Source organism: Scyliorhinus torazame, chromosome 8 (assembly GCF_047496885.1).
Source record: "Scyliorhinus torazame isolate Kashiwa2021f chromosome 8, sScyTor2.1, whole genome shotgun sequence".
NCBI lineage: Eukaryota > Metazoa > Chordata > Chondrichthyes > Carcharhiniformes > Scyliorhinidae > Scyliorhinus > Scyliorhinus torazame.
The window spans coordinates 95,853,089-95,867,129 of NC_092714.1; the positions used below are offsets into that span (position 1 = coordinate 95,853,089).

The 14,041-nt window shown below is 50.8% G+C and overlaps 1 protein-coding gene across 1 annotated transcript in view; it reads left to right on the forward strand.

Moving 5' to 3' along the window:
• The first annotated feature begins 806 nt into the window (after nt 1–806).
• slc51a (solute carrier family 51 member A) overlaps nt 807–14,041 on the forward strand; it is a 68,403-nt gene continuing 55,168 nt past the window's right edge. Inside the window, exon 1 of the mRNA XM_072513945.1 lies at nt 807–1,034. Coding sequence (XP_072370046.1) covers nt 959–1,034 — 76 coding nt within the window. The 5' untranslated portion in view covers nt 807–958. The remainder of the gene's footprint in view (nt 1,035–14,041) is intronic.

The following is a 14,041-nucleotide window of genomic DNA, read 5'->3' on the forward strand; positions in this document are numbered from 1 at the left end:
GAGTGTTTTCCGCTTCACCGGCTGGCGTGGAAGGCCTTTGGCGCCACGCCAGCCGGGGCCAAAGGGACTGCGGCGGGCAGCGGAAGTCTGCGCATGCGTGGGAGCGTCAACGGCTGCTGACGTCATCCCCGTGCATGCGCAGGGGGTGTCTCTTACGCGTCGGCCATCGCGGAGGCTGTGGCCGAGGCGGAGGGAAAAGAATGCCCCCACGGCACAGGTCTGCCCGCGGATCGGTGGGCCCCGATCGTGGGCCAGGCCACCGTGGAGGCACCCCCCCCCCCCCCCCCGGGGGCCAGATCGCCCGCACTGCTTAGTCCTGCCGGTAAGAGAGTGGTTTAATTCTCGCCAGCGGTACAGGCATGACAGCGGCGGGACTTCGGCCCATCGGGGGCCGGAGAATCGCCGGGGGGGGGGGGGGGGGTGGGCAGCCAACTGGCAAGGCGCGATTCCAATCCCCGCCGAATATCCGGTGCCGGAGAATTCGGCAACCGGCGGGGGCAGGATTCACGCCAGCTCCTGCCGATTCTCCGACCCGGCGGGGTGTCGGAGAATCGCACCCCTGAAAAGTTAACAGGTTGCCGGGTCGTGGTCGTTGTTACAATTAGCTTCATAAATCAAGAGGCAAACTGTTGGCACTGACAGGGCTAGTTTTGGGGATCGAAGATACTGACTGTTTCAGCTGGATCATCTGTGCTTTCCCGGTGATGTGTTGGCTGACTCACATTTCTTATTTGATGGGAAGGCGGGGTTGACATTTCAGTTTGTAATCTGGAGATTGCTTTACAGCTTTGACTCATTATCATCCGAGGAACCTCTGAGAGGCGACAGTGATTGAAGTTTGGGAGAGCTGCAGCAGCTCCCTCACTGCAGCTCCAGTCCGGCTGCTCTGGGAAGCGGCGCTTGTTGAGCTCAATCCGCTTTCTGCTTTCCCCTCACAGTCAGTGGGAGTGTTGCAGAGATGACCGAGGCGGCAAACCACAGCCTGGACCTTTACTGCGGCTCCGATCCGCCCAAAGCAGTGGAGATTTTAACCAGTAAGTAAACTAATGGAGTTTAATTCAATCCTGGCCGGCAATAACCCCAGGAAAATTGGGGTTTGTGAATGAGCCACTGGGACAGAAAGTGAAGATGCTGCGACCTCTCCCAGTCCCCAATCTGGGCAGCTGTCCATGGAAAACAGATCAGAAACTCGCACAGATCCCAAAGTGAGCGGAACAGCAGCGAGCGGGTCCTGAGCTGAAGTCCGGGGTGGGGGGTGGGGGGTTGATGGACGAATGGGGGTGGTAATGGGTGAATGATGGAGGAGGGGGTGCTGATAGAGGGGAGGGGGGTGTGGATGGCTGGAGGGAGATACATTTTTTTTTGTGGGTAGGGTGATGGATGAATGAAGGGTGGAGGGGAGGGGGTGATGAGGGCTGAGGGTGGGGGTGGACACTCTGTGGCTGGATTTAGAGAAATCTCGCGGGCTGTCTGAGCGAACTTTCTGCTCTCTGCACAGAAATAATCACCCTCCATTCTCTAATTAAGTTCAACTCTTCTTGTGACTGATGTGGATAAAAGCAGAATGTAGCTGCTGAACTTTGCCCGATTGGCGCAAGTAAATCCACCCAGCCGTGAGTAACAACAGCATTAATCCCCCAGTAACAACAGCATTAATCCCCAAGTAACAACAGCATTTCCCCCTATTAACAAGAGTGTCTAACCCCCAGCAACAACAGCATTAATCCCCCAGTAACAACAGCGTTTATCCCCCAGCAACAACAGCGTTTATTCCTCTGTAACAACAGCATTAATCCCCCAATAACAACAGCGCTTATCTCCCAGTACCAAATGCATTAATCCACCAGTAACAACAATGTTTATCCCCAGCAACAACACCATTTATCCCCCAGGAACAACTGTCATAATATACATCTATGTATACAATGGGGTGCAGCCAGGCAGTGATTGACACACAGGATGACCAGTAAGCACACAGAACAGAGCAGCCAATCACCAGACAGGACACGACCACTATAAAGCCAGAGGGCACCAGTTTTCCCACTCTCTCGGGACCCAGCCTCTGAGACAGTCAGAGTTAGTGAGCTGGCCAGTGCAAATGCCATGTGGTAGTTAGTAAGTCTGGTTAGGCTAGTATCAGGTTTCCAGTCAAGTCAGCATAGTGTCAACCCACAGTTGAAAATGTACAATAGTTTAGATGTTAAATAAAATCGTGTTGCATCTTATCAAGTGTTGGAGGTCGTTCTCTCGCTACACTGCATCAAGTGCAGTCCACATCGACCCAGTCTACCCAACACATCATGGTACCAGTGAGTGATGCTGAAAATTGAGGAACCTACCTTGAGTGAATCAGCATTGACCAGCAAACAGACGGACCTACATTTAGTGAATCAGTGCTGACCAGCAAACAGCCATCCGGTGACATGGAAAACGTCCGCCCTCCTCCGCAGCTCCGCATCGCCGGCAACCTAGGTGCAAATTGGAAGATCTTCAAACAAAAGTTCCAACTCTATCTAGAAGCCACCGACCTCGAAGCTGCATCGGACGCCAGGACGATCGCACTATTCCTCTCCACAGCCGGGGACCATGCCATCCACATCTACAACTCCCTTACATTCGCAGAAGGCGAAGACAAGACAAACTTTAAAACAGTCCTACTGAAGTTCGACAGCCACTGCGACATTGAGGTGAATGAGAGCTTTGAACGGTACGTTTTCCAGCAGAGGCTTCAGGGTAAGGATGAACCTTTTCAATCCTTTCTGACCCATCTCCGCATCCTCGCGCAGTCATGTAACTATGACTCGACCACTGATTCCATGATCCGGGATCAGATCGTTTTCGGGGTCCACTCCGATTCCCTTCGCCAGCAGCTCCTGAAAGTCAAGCAGCTCACCCTCACCATCGCCATCAAAACGTGCGTTCTCCATGAACATGCTAACAATCGGTACTCCCACATCAGGGCGGCAGCAACGGCAAAGCTAACCTCCCACGAGGCGGAACGGGGGCAGGCCATCGCACAAATGCAGGGCCTAAGTATCACGAGAGTGGCAATTTCACGCATGCGCGCCACGACCGAAGGGATGGCGAGACCGACGACCAGACTGCACAGGTGTGTACGTTGTTCGACCGCACTGTGCATGAACGATGGTGCAAGGAATGTGCTTATGTTGGCGTCATGACATGTCCGAATTGTGGCTACGCCCATTTAAAGCGGCAATGTCCGGCAAAACCACGATGGTGTCTACAATGTGGCAAGCTTGGCCACTACATAGCCCTTTGCAGATCTGCTCCACTGGCCAGCATCCAGCGATCCCAGCCACGGTGCAGAAGCATCCGTTCAATACAGCAGGCCATGCCAGACTCCGACCCCAACAGCCCAACAGACCCTGATGCTGCGTGCCTCAAATCTCCATACCGGGTGGGCATCATTACGAAGCATGCGTGCCTTTCTCCAAGACAGCGAAGCACCTCCCGATCCCCAGCGTGGATTCCGATGACGAGTGGTGTGCTGTCCTCACAGTCAACAAGGCTCGCATCCGGTTCAAACTGGACACTGGTGCATCGGCGAACCTCCGTGTCGACCAAGCATTCTTCCATCGGCCTGCTCGCTCCTTGACTGCAATGGCAATGCCATAGCTGCCAGTGGCTCATGCCAACTCGGAGTTTCCAATAAGTCATTTAAAGCGACACTGCAATTTGAGATCGTGGGACCTGACAGAGCACGCTGCTCAGTGCTCAGGTCTGCAAACTCCTGAACTTGGTTCAGCGAGTCCACACCATGTCATCCTCACAGGCGATGGCCGCACCTGATGAGAACTTCCAGGCTGAAATTGATGACATCATCACGCAGTACCACAGCGTGTTCGACGGAATGGGCACACTCCCATACCGATACAAAATCCTGCTCAAACCGAACGCCACCCCTGTGATCCATGCACCACGTCGGGTGCCGGCACCCCTCAAGGACTGCCTCAAGCAGCAGTTACAGGACCTCCAGGACCAGGGCATCATATCAAAGGTCACAGAACCCACGGACTGGGTCAGCTCCATGGTCTGCTTCAAGAAGACGTCAGGGGAGCTTCAAATCTGCATCGCCCCAAGGATTTAAACCGCGACATCATCAGGGAACATTACCCAATACCAAAAGGAGAGGAGTTGATGCTCATGCGAGATGGCTCATGCCAAACTCTTTACGAAGCTGGATGCCTCCAAGGAGTTCTGGCAAATTCAGCTGGATGCATCTAGTCGCAAGCTGTGCTCATTCAATACCCCGTTCGGTCGCTACTGCTACAACCGGATGCCTTTTGGCATCATCTCTGCCTCAGAGGTATTTAACCGCATCATGGAACAGATGATGGAGGGTATCGAGGGGCTGCGCGTGTATGTTGACGATGTCATAATCTGGTCCACAACTTCTCAAGAACACATTGATTGCCTCAAGCAGGTATTCCACAGAATCCATGAGCATGGCCTCCGACTCAACAGAGCCAAGTGCTCGTTCGGTCAATCAGCAATCAAATTCATTGGCGACCACATCTTGCAGCAAGGCCAGATGCTGACAAGGTCTCACCGATCAACGCCATGAAGACCCCAGAGGACAAGAAGGCGGTCCTCCGCTTTCCAGGGGTGGTCAACTTCCTCGGGAAGTTCATTTCATTCCCAACATGGCGGCACACACCACAGCCCTCCGCCATCTCGTCAAAAAGTGGATGGAATTCCAGTGGCTGCCCGCTCATGAGAACAAATGGCGTGAGCTGAGGGCAAAACTCACCACAGCCCCGGTTCTGGCGTTCTTCGACCCTACCAAAGAGACCAAAATATTCACTGACGCGAGCCAGGACGGTATTGGGGCGGTGCTCCTCCAACGGGATGACTCCTCCTCATGGGCCCCAGTTGCGAATGCCTCCAGAGCCATGATGCCAACTGAGCAACGGTATGCTCAGATCAAGAAGGAATGCCTGGGCCTCCTAATGGGAATCGACAAATTTCACGACTATGTGTATGGCCTCCCAAAATTCACGGTTGAGACGGACCACAGGCCACTAGTCCACATAATCCAGAAGGATTTGAATGACATGACGCCTTGGTTACAATGAATCCTTCTCAAGCTACGCCACTATGACTTTGAACTTGTCTACACACCAGGCAAAGAACTCATTATTGCAGATGTGTTTTCCAGGTCTATCGCCACACCGTGTGAACAAACTGACTTTGTCTGCCAAATCGATGTGCAGGTGAAATTGTGCACCTCCAATCTTCCGGCCACTGATGAGAGGGTCATCCAAATTCATGAGGAAACGGCCAAGGATCCTCTGCTACAGCGTGTGATACAGCACCTCATGAATGGCTGGCAGAAGGGACAGTGTCAAGGACGACCTGACGATGGTGGACGGCATCCTCATGAAGCTCGATAGATTGTGATTCCGCAGAGCATGCGAGCTATGATGCTCGGCCAACTCCATGAGGGTCACCTGGGGGTCGAGAAATGTCGACGCAGAGCTCGAGAGGCAGTCTATTGGCTGGGCATCAGCCAGGAAGTTGCCAACATGGTCCTCAACTGCCCCACATGTCAGGAATTTCAGCCAGCTCAACCCAAAGAAACTCTGTAGCAACATGAGATAGTGACCATGGTCCAAAGTCGGTGTCGACCTTTTCGGACTATGTCCTCCTGGTCGACTACTCTCCAATTACCCTGAAGTGGTGAAACTGTCCGACCTCACATCGAAAGCGGTGATTAAAGCATGCAAAGAAACATTTGCCAGGCATGGGATACTGCTCACGGTGATGAGTGACAACGGTCCCTGTTTTTACAGCCAGGAATGATCTGATTTTGCCCGCCTATACAACTTTCGTCACGTAACCTCCAGCCCCCACTACCCACAGTCAAACGGGAAAGCCGAAAAAGAGGTCCATATCATCAAGAGATTACTGTGCAAGGCTGCAGACTCAGGCTCCAACTTCAACCTGGCGCTGCTGGCATACAGAGCATCCCCGCTGTCCACTGGATTGTCTCCCGCGCAGATGCTCATGAATCGTACTCTGCGAACCACGGTTCCAGCCATCCATGTTGCAGACCTTGACCACCTCACGGCATACAAAAGATGCAGCAGTCTCGGGCCCAACAGAAATCACCATACGATGCTCATGCCACGGATCTCCCCGAGCTGGTCCCAACTGATCGTGTTCGTGTGCAGTTGCCTGACGGCGGCTGGTCCGCCACAGCTGTGGTGGTCAAGCAAGTGGCCCTGAGATTGTTCCTCATCCGTGTGGCTGATGGCTCCTTCCTACGACGCAACAGACGGGCGCTGCGCAGAGTTCCACGCCCACCACCTAACCATGATGTCCCACCTCACACAATGCTTCCTCCGGACGTGCCCTACCACGAGGCCACCGATCTCCCAGCAATCCTGCCGACCTCTGCGACCACTGCATTGGCAGCGATCCCGCCTATCCAAGTGCAGGCGGCCCCTGATCCACCCTTGAGGCGGTCAACCAGAATTCGTCACCCGCCGCAGATACTAAACTTATAGACTGAACTTTTGCACAACTGTGTTACCTTATCGTTTTGACCTCTGTAAATATCGTTGTTACCGTTTCATCTGCCCTATATCTGCACTAGCGACATCTTCCTGTGTACGTAAGGTCATTTTAGCACATTCTGTATGTAGTCACGCACATATAAACATCCACACGCACATGCACCTTAATATTTATGATCTCAACACACACAATACAGAACAAACAAAAAGGGGGGGAGATGTCATAATATACATCTATGTATACAATGGAGTGCAGACAGGCAGTGATTGACACACAGGATGACCAGTAAGCACACAGGACAGAGCAGCCAATCACCAGACAGGACACGACCACTATAAAGCCAGAGGGCACCAGTTTTCCCGCTCTCTCGGGACCCAGCCTCTGAGACAGTCAGAGTTAGTGAGCTGGCCAGTGCAAACACCATGTAGTAGCTAGTAAGTCTGGTTAGGCTAGTATCAGGTCTCCAGTCAAGTCAGCATAGTGTCAACCCACAGTTGAACATGTATAATAGTTTAGATGTTAAATAAAATTGTGTTGCATCTTATCAAGTGTTGGAGGTCTGTCTCTCGCTACACTGCAGCAAGTGCAGTCCACATCGACCCAGCCTACCCAACACATCAACAACAGCGTTTAACTCCCAGTAACAAGAGCATTAATCCCCCAGTAACAACAGTGTTTGCCCCCCAGTATCAACAGCATTAATCCCCAGTAATAACAGCGTTTAACCCGGAGCAACAACTGTGTTTATACCCAGTAACAACAGCATTAATCCCCCAGTAACAACAGCATTTATACCCCAGTAGCAACAGTATTAATGCCCCAGTAACAACAGCGTTTATCCCCTAGTAACAACAGTGTTTATCCCCAGTAACAACAGTGTTTATCCCCAGTAACAACAGCATTAACCCCCCAGTAACAACAGCGATTATCCCCCAGCAACAACAGTGTTCATCCCCCAGTAACAAAAGCATTAATCCCTAGTAACAACAGCATTTGTCCCACAGTAATAACAGCATTAATCCCCCAGTAACGACAGCACTTATCTACCAGTAACAACAGTATTGATCCCCCAGCAACAACAGTGTTTATCCCCCAGCAACAACAGTGTTTATCCCCCAGCAACGACAGCGTTTATCCCCCAGTAACAAAAGCATTAATCCCCAGTAACAACAGCATTGATCCCCCTGCAACAACAGCATTTATCCCCCAGTAACAACAGCATTGATTCCCCTGCAACAACAGCATTTATCCCCTCGTAACAGCAGCGTTTATCTCCCAGTAACAACAGCGTTTAACCTCCAGTAACATCAGCATCTAATGCCCAGCAACTACAGCATTAATCCCCCAGTAACAATAGCATTAATCCCCCAATAACAACAGCAAGAATCCCCCAGTAACAACAGCGTCTAGCCCCCAGTAACAACAGCATTTATCCCCATTAACAAGAGTGTCTAACCCCCAAAAACAATAGCATTAATACCCCAGTACCAACAGCATTAATCCCCTCGTAACAACAGCGTTTATCTCCCAGTAACAACAGCGTTTAACCTCCAGTAACATCAGCATCTAATGCCCAGCAACTACAGCATTAATCCCCCAGTAACAATAGCATTAATCCCCCAATAACAACAGCAAGAATCCCCCAGTAACAACAGCGTCTAGCCCCCAGTAACAACAGCATTTATCCCCATTAACAAGAGTGTCTAACCCCCAAAAACAATAGCATTAATACCCCAGTACCAACAGCATTAATCCCCATGTAACAACAGCATTAATCTCCCAGTAACAACAGCATTAATCCCCCAGTAACAACAGCGTTTATCTCCCAGTAACAACAGCATTAATCCCCCAGTAACAACAGTATATATATCCCAGTAACACCAGCATTTATCCCCCAGCAACAATAGCGTTTATCCCCCCCCCAGCAACAACAGCGTTTATTCCCCCAGCAACAACATTGTTTATCCCCCAGTAATAACAGCGTTTATCCCTCAGCTACAACAGCGTTTATCTTCTAGTAACAACAACATATATCCCCGAGCAACAAAACGTTTAGCCCCTAGCAACAACAGCCGTTACTATTTCAGTTTTGAACAGTTCAGTGATCAACTCTTTTCCGTTGTTTGAAGAATTTTTAAATGTGAACAAATCCTTAATCTGTCTGTTGCAGCTTTTGCTACCGACTATTCCAGTTGATACAGCAGGTGAAGGATGGGTTAACTAAACTTCTCTATGTTGTTAGTATTGTAACTTACAATACTTAAAGGTGCTATAAACATCTCTGATGCACGATCAATTGCACAAAGACTAAAGTTGGGTACAACTGTGGCTTTATTACAGTCAGATGCGTGGCCTCCTGCTGCAGCTGGCGAAATGGCAGGGCACTGGAGGTCATACATATTTATACAGTTCTCCGTGGGCGGAGCCAGCCGGCAGGAGCTACCGGCGAACCTGTAGTGCAGGTCCTACCTTACATCTCCTATTACAGTGGTTCACCACAATCTCCAATTGCAATGTCTGTATGAGGTGGTGTTGTCTGGCACCTAGCTGCAGTTGTGTAAATGCAGTCTGTCTGAACTGGATCAAAACACTGCAACCTGGAGGAGGTAGTGCTTCACTTTGGACCTGAGGTCTTATGGCTCAATAGGCAGTGGCCTATCTCTGAGCCACAACCTCTGGCTTCAATTCACACTCCAGCATTTGTGAGCTGAGGAAGGAGTGTTCAAGACAAGGTTCAAATGGACTAATAATTGGTCTCTTAATCATTTCCCAAAGGGGGTAAAAAGTGCATGAAGAAAATAAACTTTGGGGCCGGTATGGGCCTTCACACCTAATTATTGCTCCGAGCTTACAACTGCGGTGAATGTTTCTAATTCACAATTTGATGCCTAACTGGCGGATTGCGACTGTAAGGTAGAGTTAGATATGAACATGAAAAACATGTTAAAAATAGAAATAAAAACATAAAGTGCTGAAAAAACTCAGCAGGTTGGTCAGCATTTGTGGTGAAAGAAACAGAGTTAATATTGTGAGCCCAATATGACTTATTTAGAGCTGAAGAGAGTAGAAATGTGATGGGTTTTATACTGTTGAAAACGGAGGGGAAGGTTGAGTAGAACGAAAAAGAATGTCAGGGATGAATTGGTAAGCGGACAGGAGAGGTTCAAAAACAAAGCTGTTGGTCTCCCTCTGTCACTGGCGGGTCAGCACGGTAGCATTGTGGATAGCACAATTGCTTCACAGCCCCAGGGTCCCAGGTTCGATTCCGGCTTGGGTCACTGTCTGTGCGGAGTCTGCTCATCCTCACCATGTGTGTGTGGGTTTCCTCCGGGTGCTCCGGTTTCCTCCCACAGTCCAAAGATGTGCAGGTTAGGTGGATTGGCCATGATAAATTGCCCTTAGTGTCCAATATTGCCCTTAGTGTTGGGTGGGGTTACTGGGTTATGGGGATAGGGTGGAGGTGTTGACATTGGGTAGGGTGCTTTTTCCAAGGGCCAGTGCAGACTCGATGAGCCGAATGGCCTCCTTCTGCACTGTAAATTCTATGTAAATTCTATGTAAAAGGTACAGGTTAAAATGAACATGTTACCGCGATTTCTGTTTATTTTCCAATGCCTGCCGATTTTCCTGCCAAAGGCATTTTTTAGAGAGATTGAAGGGATGATTACCTCATTCATATGGGGAGGGAAGATGGCCAGAATTAGAAAGGTGCTACTACAGAGAGGAAGGCAGGCAGGGGGTTTGGTCTTTCGAACCTGATGTATTATTACTGGGCGGCAAATGTGGAGAAGGTGCGGAGCTGGGTCAGAGGGGTTGACTCCCAGTGGGTCAGAATGGAGGAGAGTTTGTGTAGGGGGTCGGGATTGAAGGCACTAGCAACAGCGCCACTCCTGACGGCCCCGGGGAAATACTCAGGGAGTCCGGTAGTAATAGCTTAGTTGATAATTTGGAGGCAGTTTCCCTAGCACTTCTGGTTGGGGTCAGGGTCAATGGAAATGCCGGTTTGGGGGAACCATAGATATGAGTGGTATGGAAATTTTCGGAGATGGGAGGAGAAAGGAATTAGGACACTAAAAGATTTGTTTCTTGGGGGTCGGTTTGCAGGATTGAAGGAGCTGGGAGCGAAGTATGGGCTGGACCAGAGGGAAATATTTAGATACATACAGGTACGAGACTTTGCCAGAAAGGATAGAGAGATTCCCTGTAGAGCAGGCCTCCACATTGCTGGAGGAAGTGCTGACGACAGGGGGACTGGAGAAGGGGGTAGTGTCGGCGGTCCATTTTGGAAGAGGAAAAGGCACCGCTGGATGGGATCAAGTCAAAGTGGGAGGAAGAGTTGGGAGAGGGTATGTGAAGGGGGGGTTCAGCGATGATACCTCCTATAACTAGTTAGCATGCCACTAGAGTAGTTTTACATAAGTTACTTTATTAAGGATTGAGATGAATTATAGGGAGAGTACCGAGTAATATATCAGTAATAATTAATCAATAGTGAAACAATCCAGGGTGCTGGTTCTGTTGTTCTGTTTCTCACAAACAAACAGCACAGAATGTTGCGATTATACATAGCTGTCAGGATAAGGATCCTGGCATCAATCATGGGTTGCTTGCGATTCTATTGGGTGAAGTTTAAACATTGCTTGCAATTCTATTGGGTGAAGTTTAAATATTGCATGCAATTCTATTGGGTGAGTTTAAACATAGCAGCTTCAGGGATTGGATCACATCCAACTGGGGATGGCTATTGATTTTTGAATGTTGTATATGTGCTGAGTTTGTGTCTTTGCTCTGTAGAAGGACCTTCGCAGCTTTCCAGGTCTTATCTCTCATGTACATGAAAGCAAGCTTGCAGAAAATTAAACCGTCTTCAGATTGTTGATCTGTCTGTTGCTCTTTGTACTGAGTTGAGCCACAGGAGAAAAACCCACGTGGAAGCCGACTCAATACACAGGCCTTGAAATTGCTCCTACAGTATGGAGGAAGGGTTCTGGTGTGAGGTGCTCCGGAGGGTGAAAGCCTCCACCTCGTGCGCGAGGTTGGGGCTGAATCATCTGAAGGTGGTACAGGGAGCGCACCTCAGAAGGACGAGGATGAGCCGGCTCTTTGAGGGGGTAGAATATGTGTATGAACATTGCGGGCAGGGGCCTGCAAACCACGTTCATATGTTTTGGTCCTGTCCAAAGCTGGAGGATTACTGGAAGGGGTTTTTGGGGTAATCTCTAAAGTTGTGCATGTGAAACTGGACCCGGGCCCTGGGGAGGCCGTATTCGGGGTGTCAGACCAGCTGGGGTTGGAAACAGGTGCGGAGGCAGATGTTATAGCCTTCACTTCATTGATCGCCCGAAGACGGATCCTGTTGGGATGGAGATCAACCTCTCCACCCTGTGCCCTGGCGTGGCGGGGGGACCTGCAGGAATTCTTGACTCGTGAGAAGGTTAAGTTTGAACTGAGGGGAAGGATGGAGGGGTTCTACAGTTCATGGCCGTTATTCATTATGCACTTTCGAGAATTAGATTACATCACACATTAGTGAGGGGGGGGGGTTGGAAGGGTTGGGGGGGAGGGGATCTGTATGTGTTTGTTTTTTTAAATATAAATTTAGAGTACCCAATTCATTTTTTCCAATTAAGGGGTAATTTAGCGTGGCAAATCCACCTAGCCTGCACATCTTTGGGTTGTGGGGACGAAACCCACTAAAACATGGGGAGAATGTGCAAACTCCACATGGACAGTGACCCAGAGCCGGGATCGAACCTGGGACCTCGGCGCCGTGAGGCAGCAGGGCTAACCCACTGCGCCACCGTGCTGCCCTGACTGTGTTAATGGTGACTATGGGTGATTCCTGATTCCTTTTTGTTATTTGTTTCTGTTAACATGCAGGATGCTGTTTAGGGGTTTGGTGGGAGAATGGGATTGTTGTTATTGATATGTGGATTGACATTGAATTCGTTGCTGATTATTGTTTATTGTTGGTGGGTGTAAATTTGGGAGAAAATGTGAAAAAGGAGGAGAATAAGATTTTTTTTAAAAAAAAGCTGTGTTTGTGGCCAACTTTGCTGGAGGCGGGATTCCCTGGTCCCAGCGGCAGTGAATGCTTGCCAGCGGGTTTTCCGACATGGTGGAGTGATATCAATGGTAATTCCCATTGACAGCAGCAGGAACAGAAAATACCACTGCCAGTGAACGGCGCGCTGCCTCCCACCACCGAGGAACACTCAACTGGGAGGCTGGAGGGTCCCACCCCTGGCCTTTCACTCATTCAGAGCAAAAAAGTAGACAAACAGAACAAATCAAACTCTGGACAACAGAAGTGAATAGCGCACTGCAAACAAACTGGAATATTGGGCGGGAATCTTCGTTGTCCGACGCCGGTATCATAATCGGCGATCGGTCGGAGAATCGATTCCGATGCCCAAATCGGGGCCGGCGCCGGTTTGATGCCAGTCAGCCATGGTCCGCTCCCTCGGAAATGGCGTAATTGCGTCACGTGCTGCACGCTGTTGCAACGGCATTGGTGCGTCATTGGCCGGCCCTTCCACGATGCTCTGCTCCCAATGGGCTGAGTTCCCAACCGCATGGGACACGTGTGGTCTCAGCGGTCGGGAACCCGGCGTGATGGTTGCGGACTGTGTCCAGCGCCACCTTACTCGGATGGGACCGGTGCCACTGGCCGGTGGGTTTTCTGTGAGGGCTGGGGAGACTGGTGGGGGGTTGCCAGGGGTGGCCTGTGTGGTTGCAGATGGTGGGTGGGGTCCGCGCACAGCCGGTGTCATGTTGCACGGAACGACCGTTGCAGGTCGGCAGCCGTGCACATGCACGGCTCGGGACACGACTATTCTCCCAGTCGTTTTCGGCGCGGGAGCCAGGAGGTCTACCCGGCAGCGCTGCTAGCTCCTCACCGGTCCTGGAATCAGTGAGGAGTCGGCGCCGATTTCTTCATCGTAGACCTCCCGCAAATTCTCCATCCAAGTCGGCACTTCCCTGCTGAAATGGAGAATCCAGCCCATTATACTTCATGATAGTTAGAAACGCAGGTCTTTTAAAATTCAGACCTGGCAGCAATAAATACAGGGGGCGGGATTCTCTGTTGCCTCACATTGATATCGTAATCAGCAATCGGACGGGGAATTGCCTCCAATGCTCAAATCGGGGCCAGCGGCAGTTTAAGGCTGGTTAGCCATGCTCCGTCCCCTCGGAAATGGCATAATCGCGAAGCGCGTTGCGCGCCATTGCAGCGGCGTTGACATAGCATCGGCCGGCCCTCCTGATATGCTCCCTCTGATGGGCCGAGTTCCCGACTACACAGAACCAGGTATGGTAGTTGCGGACTGTGTCCAACGCTGCCACACTCGGCCGGGATCCGTGCCACTGGCCCGGGGGCAGCCTGTGGGGTCATGGATGGTGGGTTGGGTCCGCGCACGGCCGGCGCCTTGTTGCAGGTCGCTGCAGGTCGGAAACTGTGCGCATGCGCGGCCTGGGACCCGGCCATACTCCACCTGTT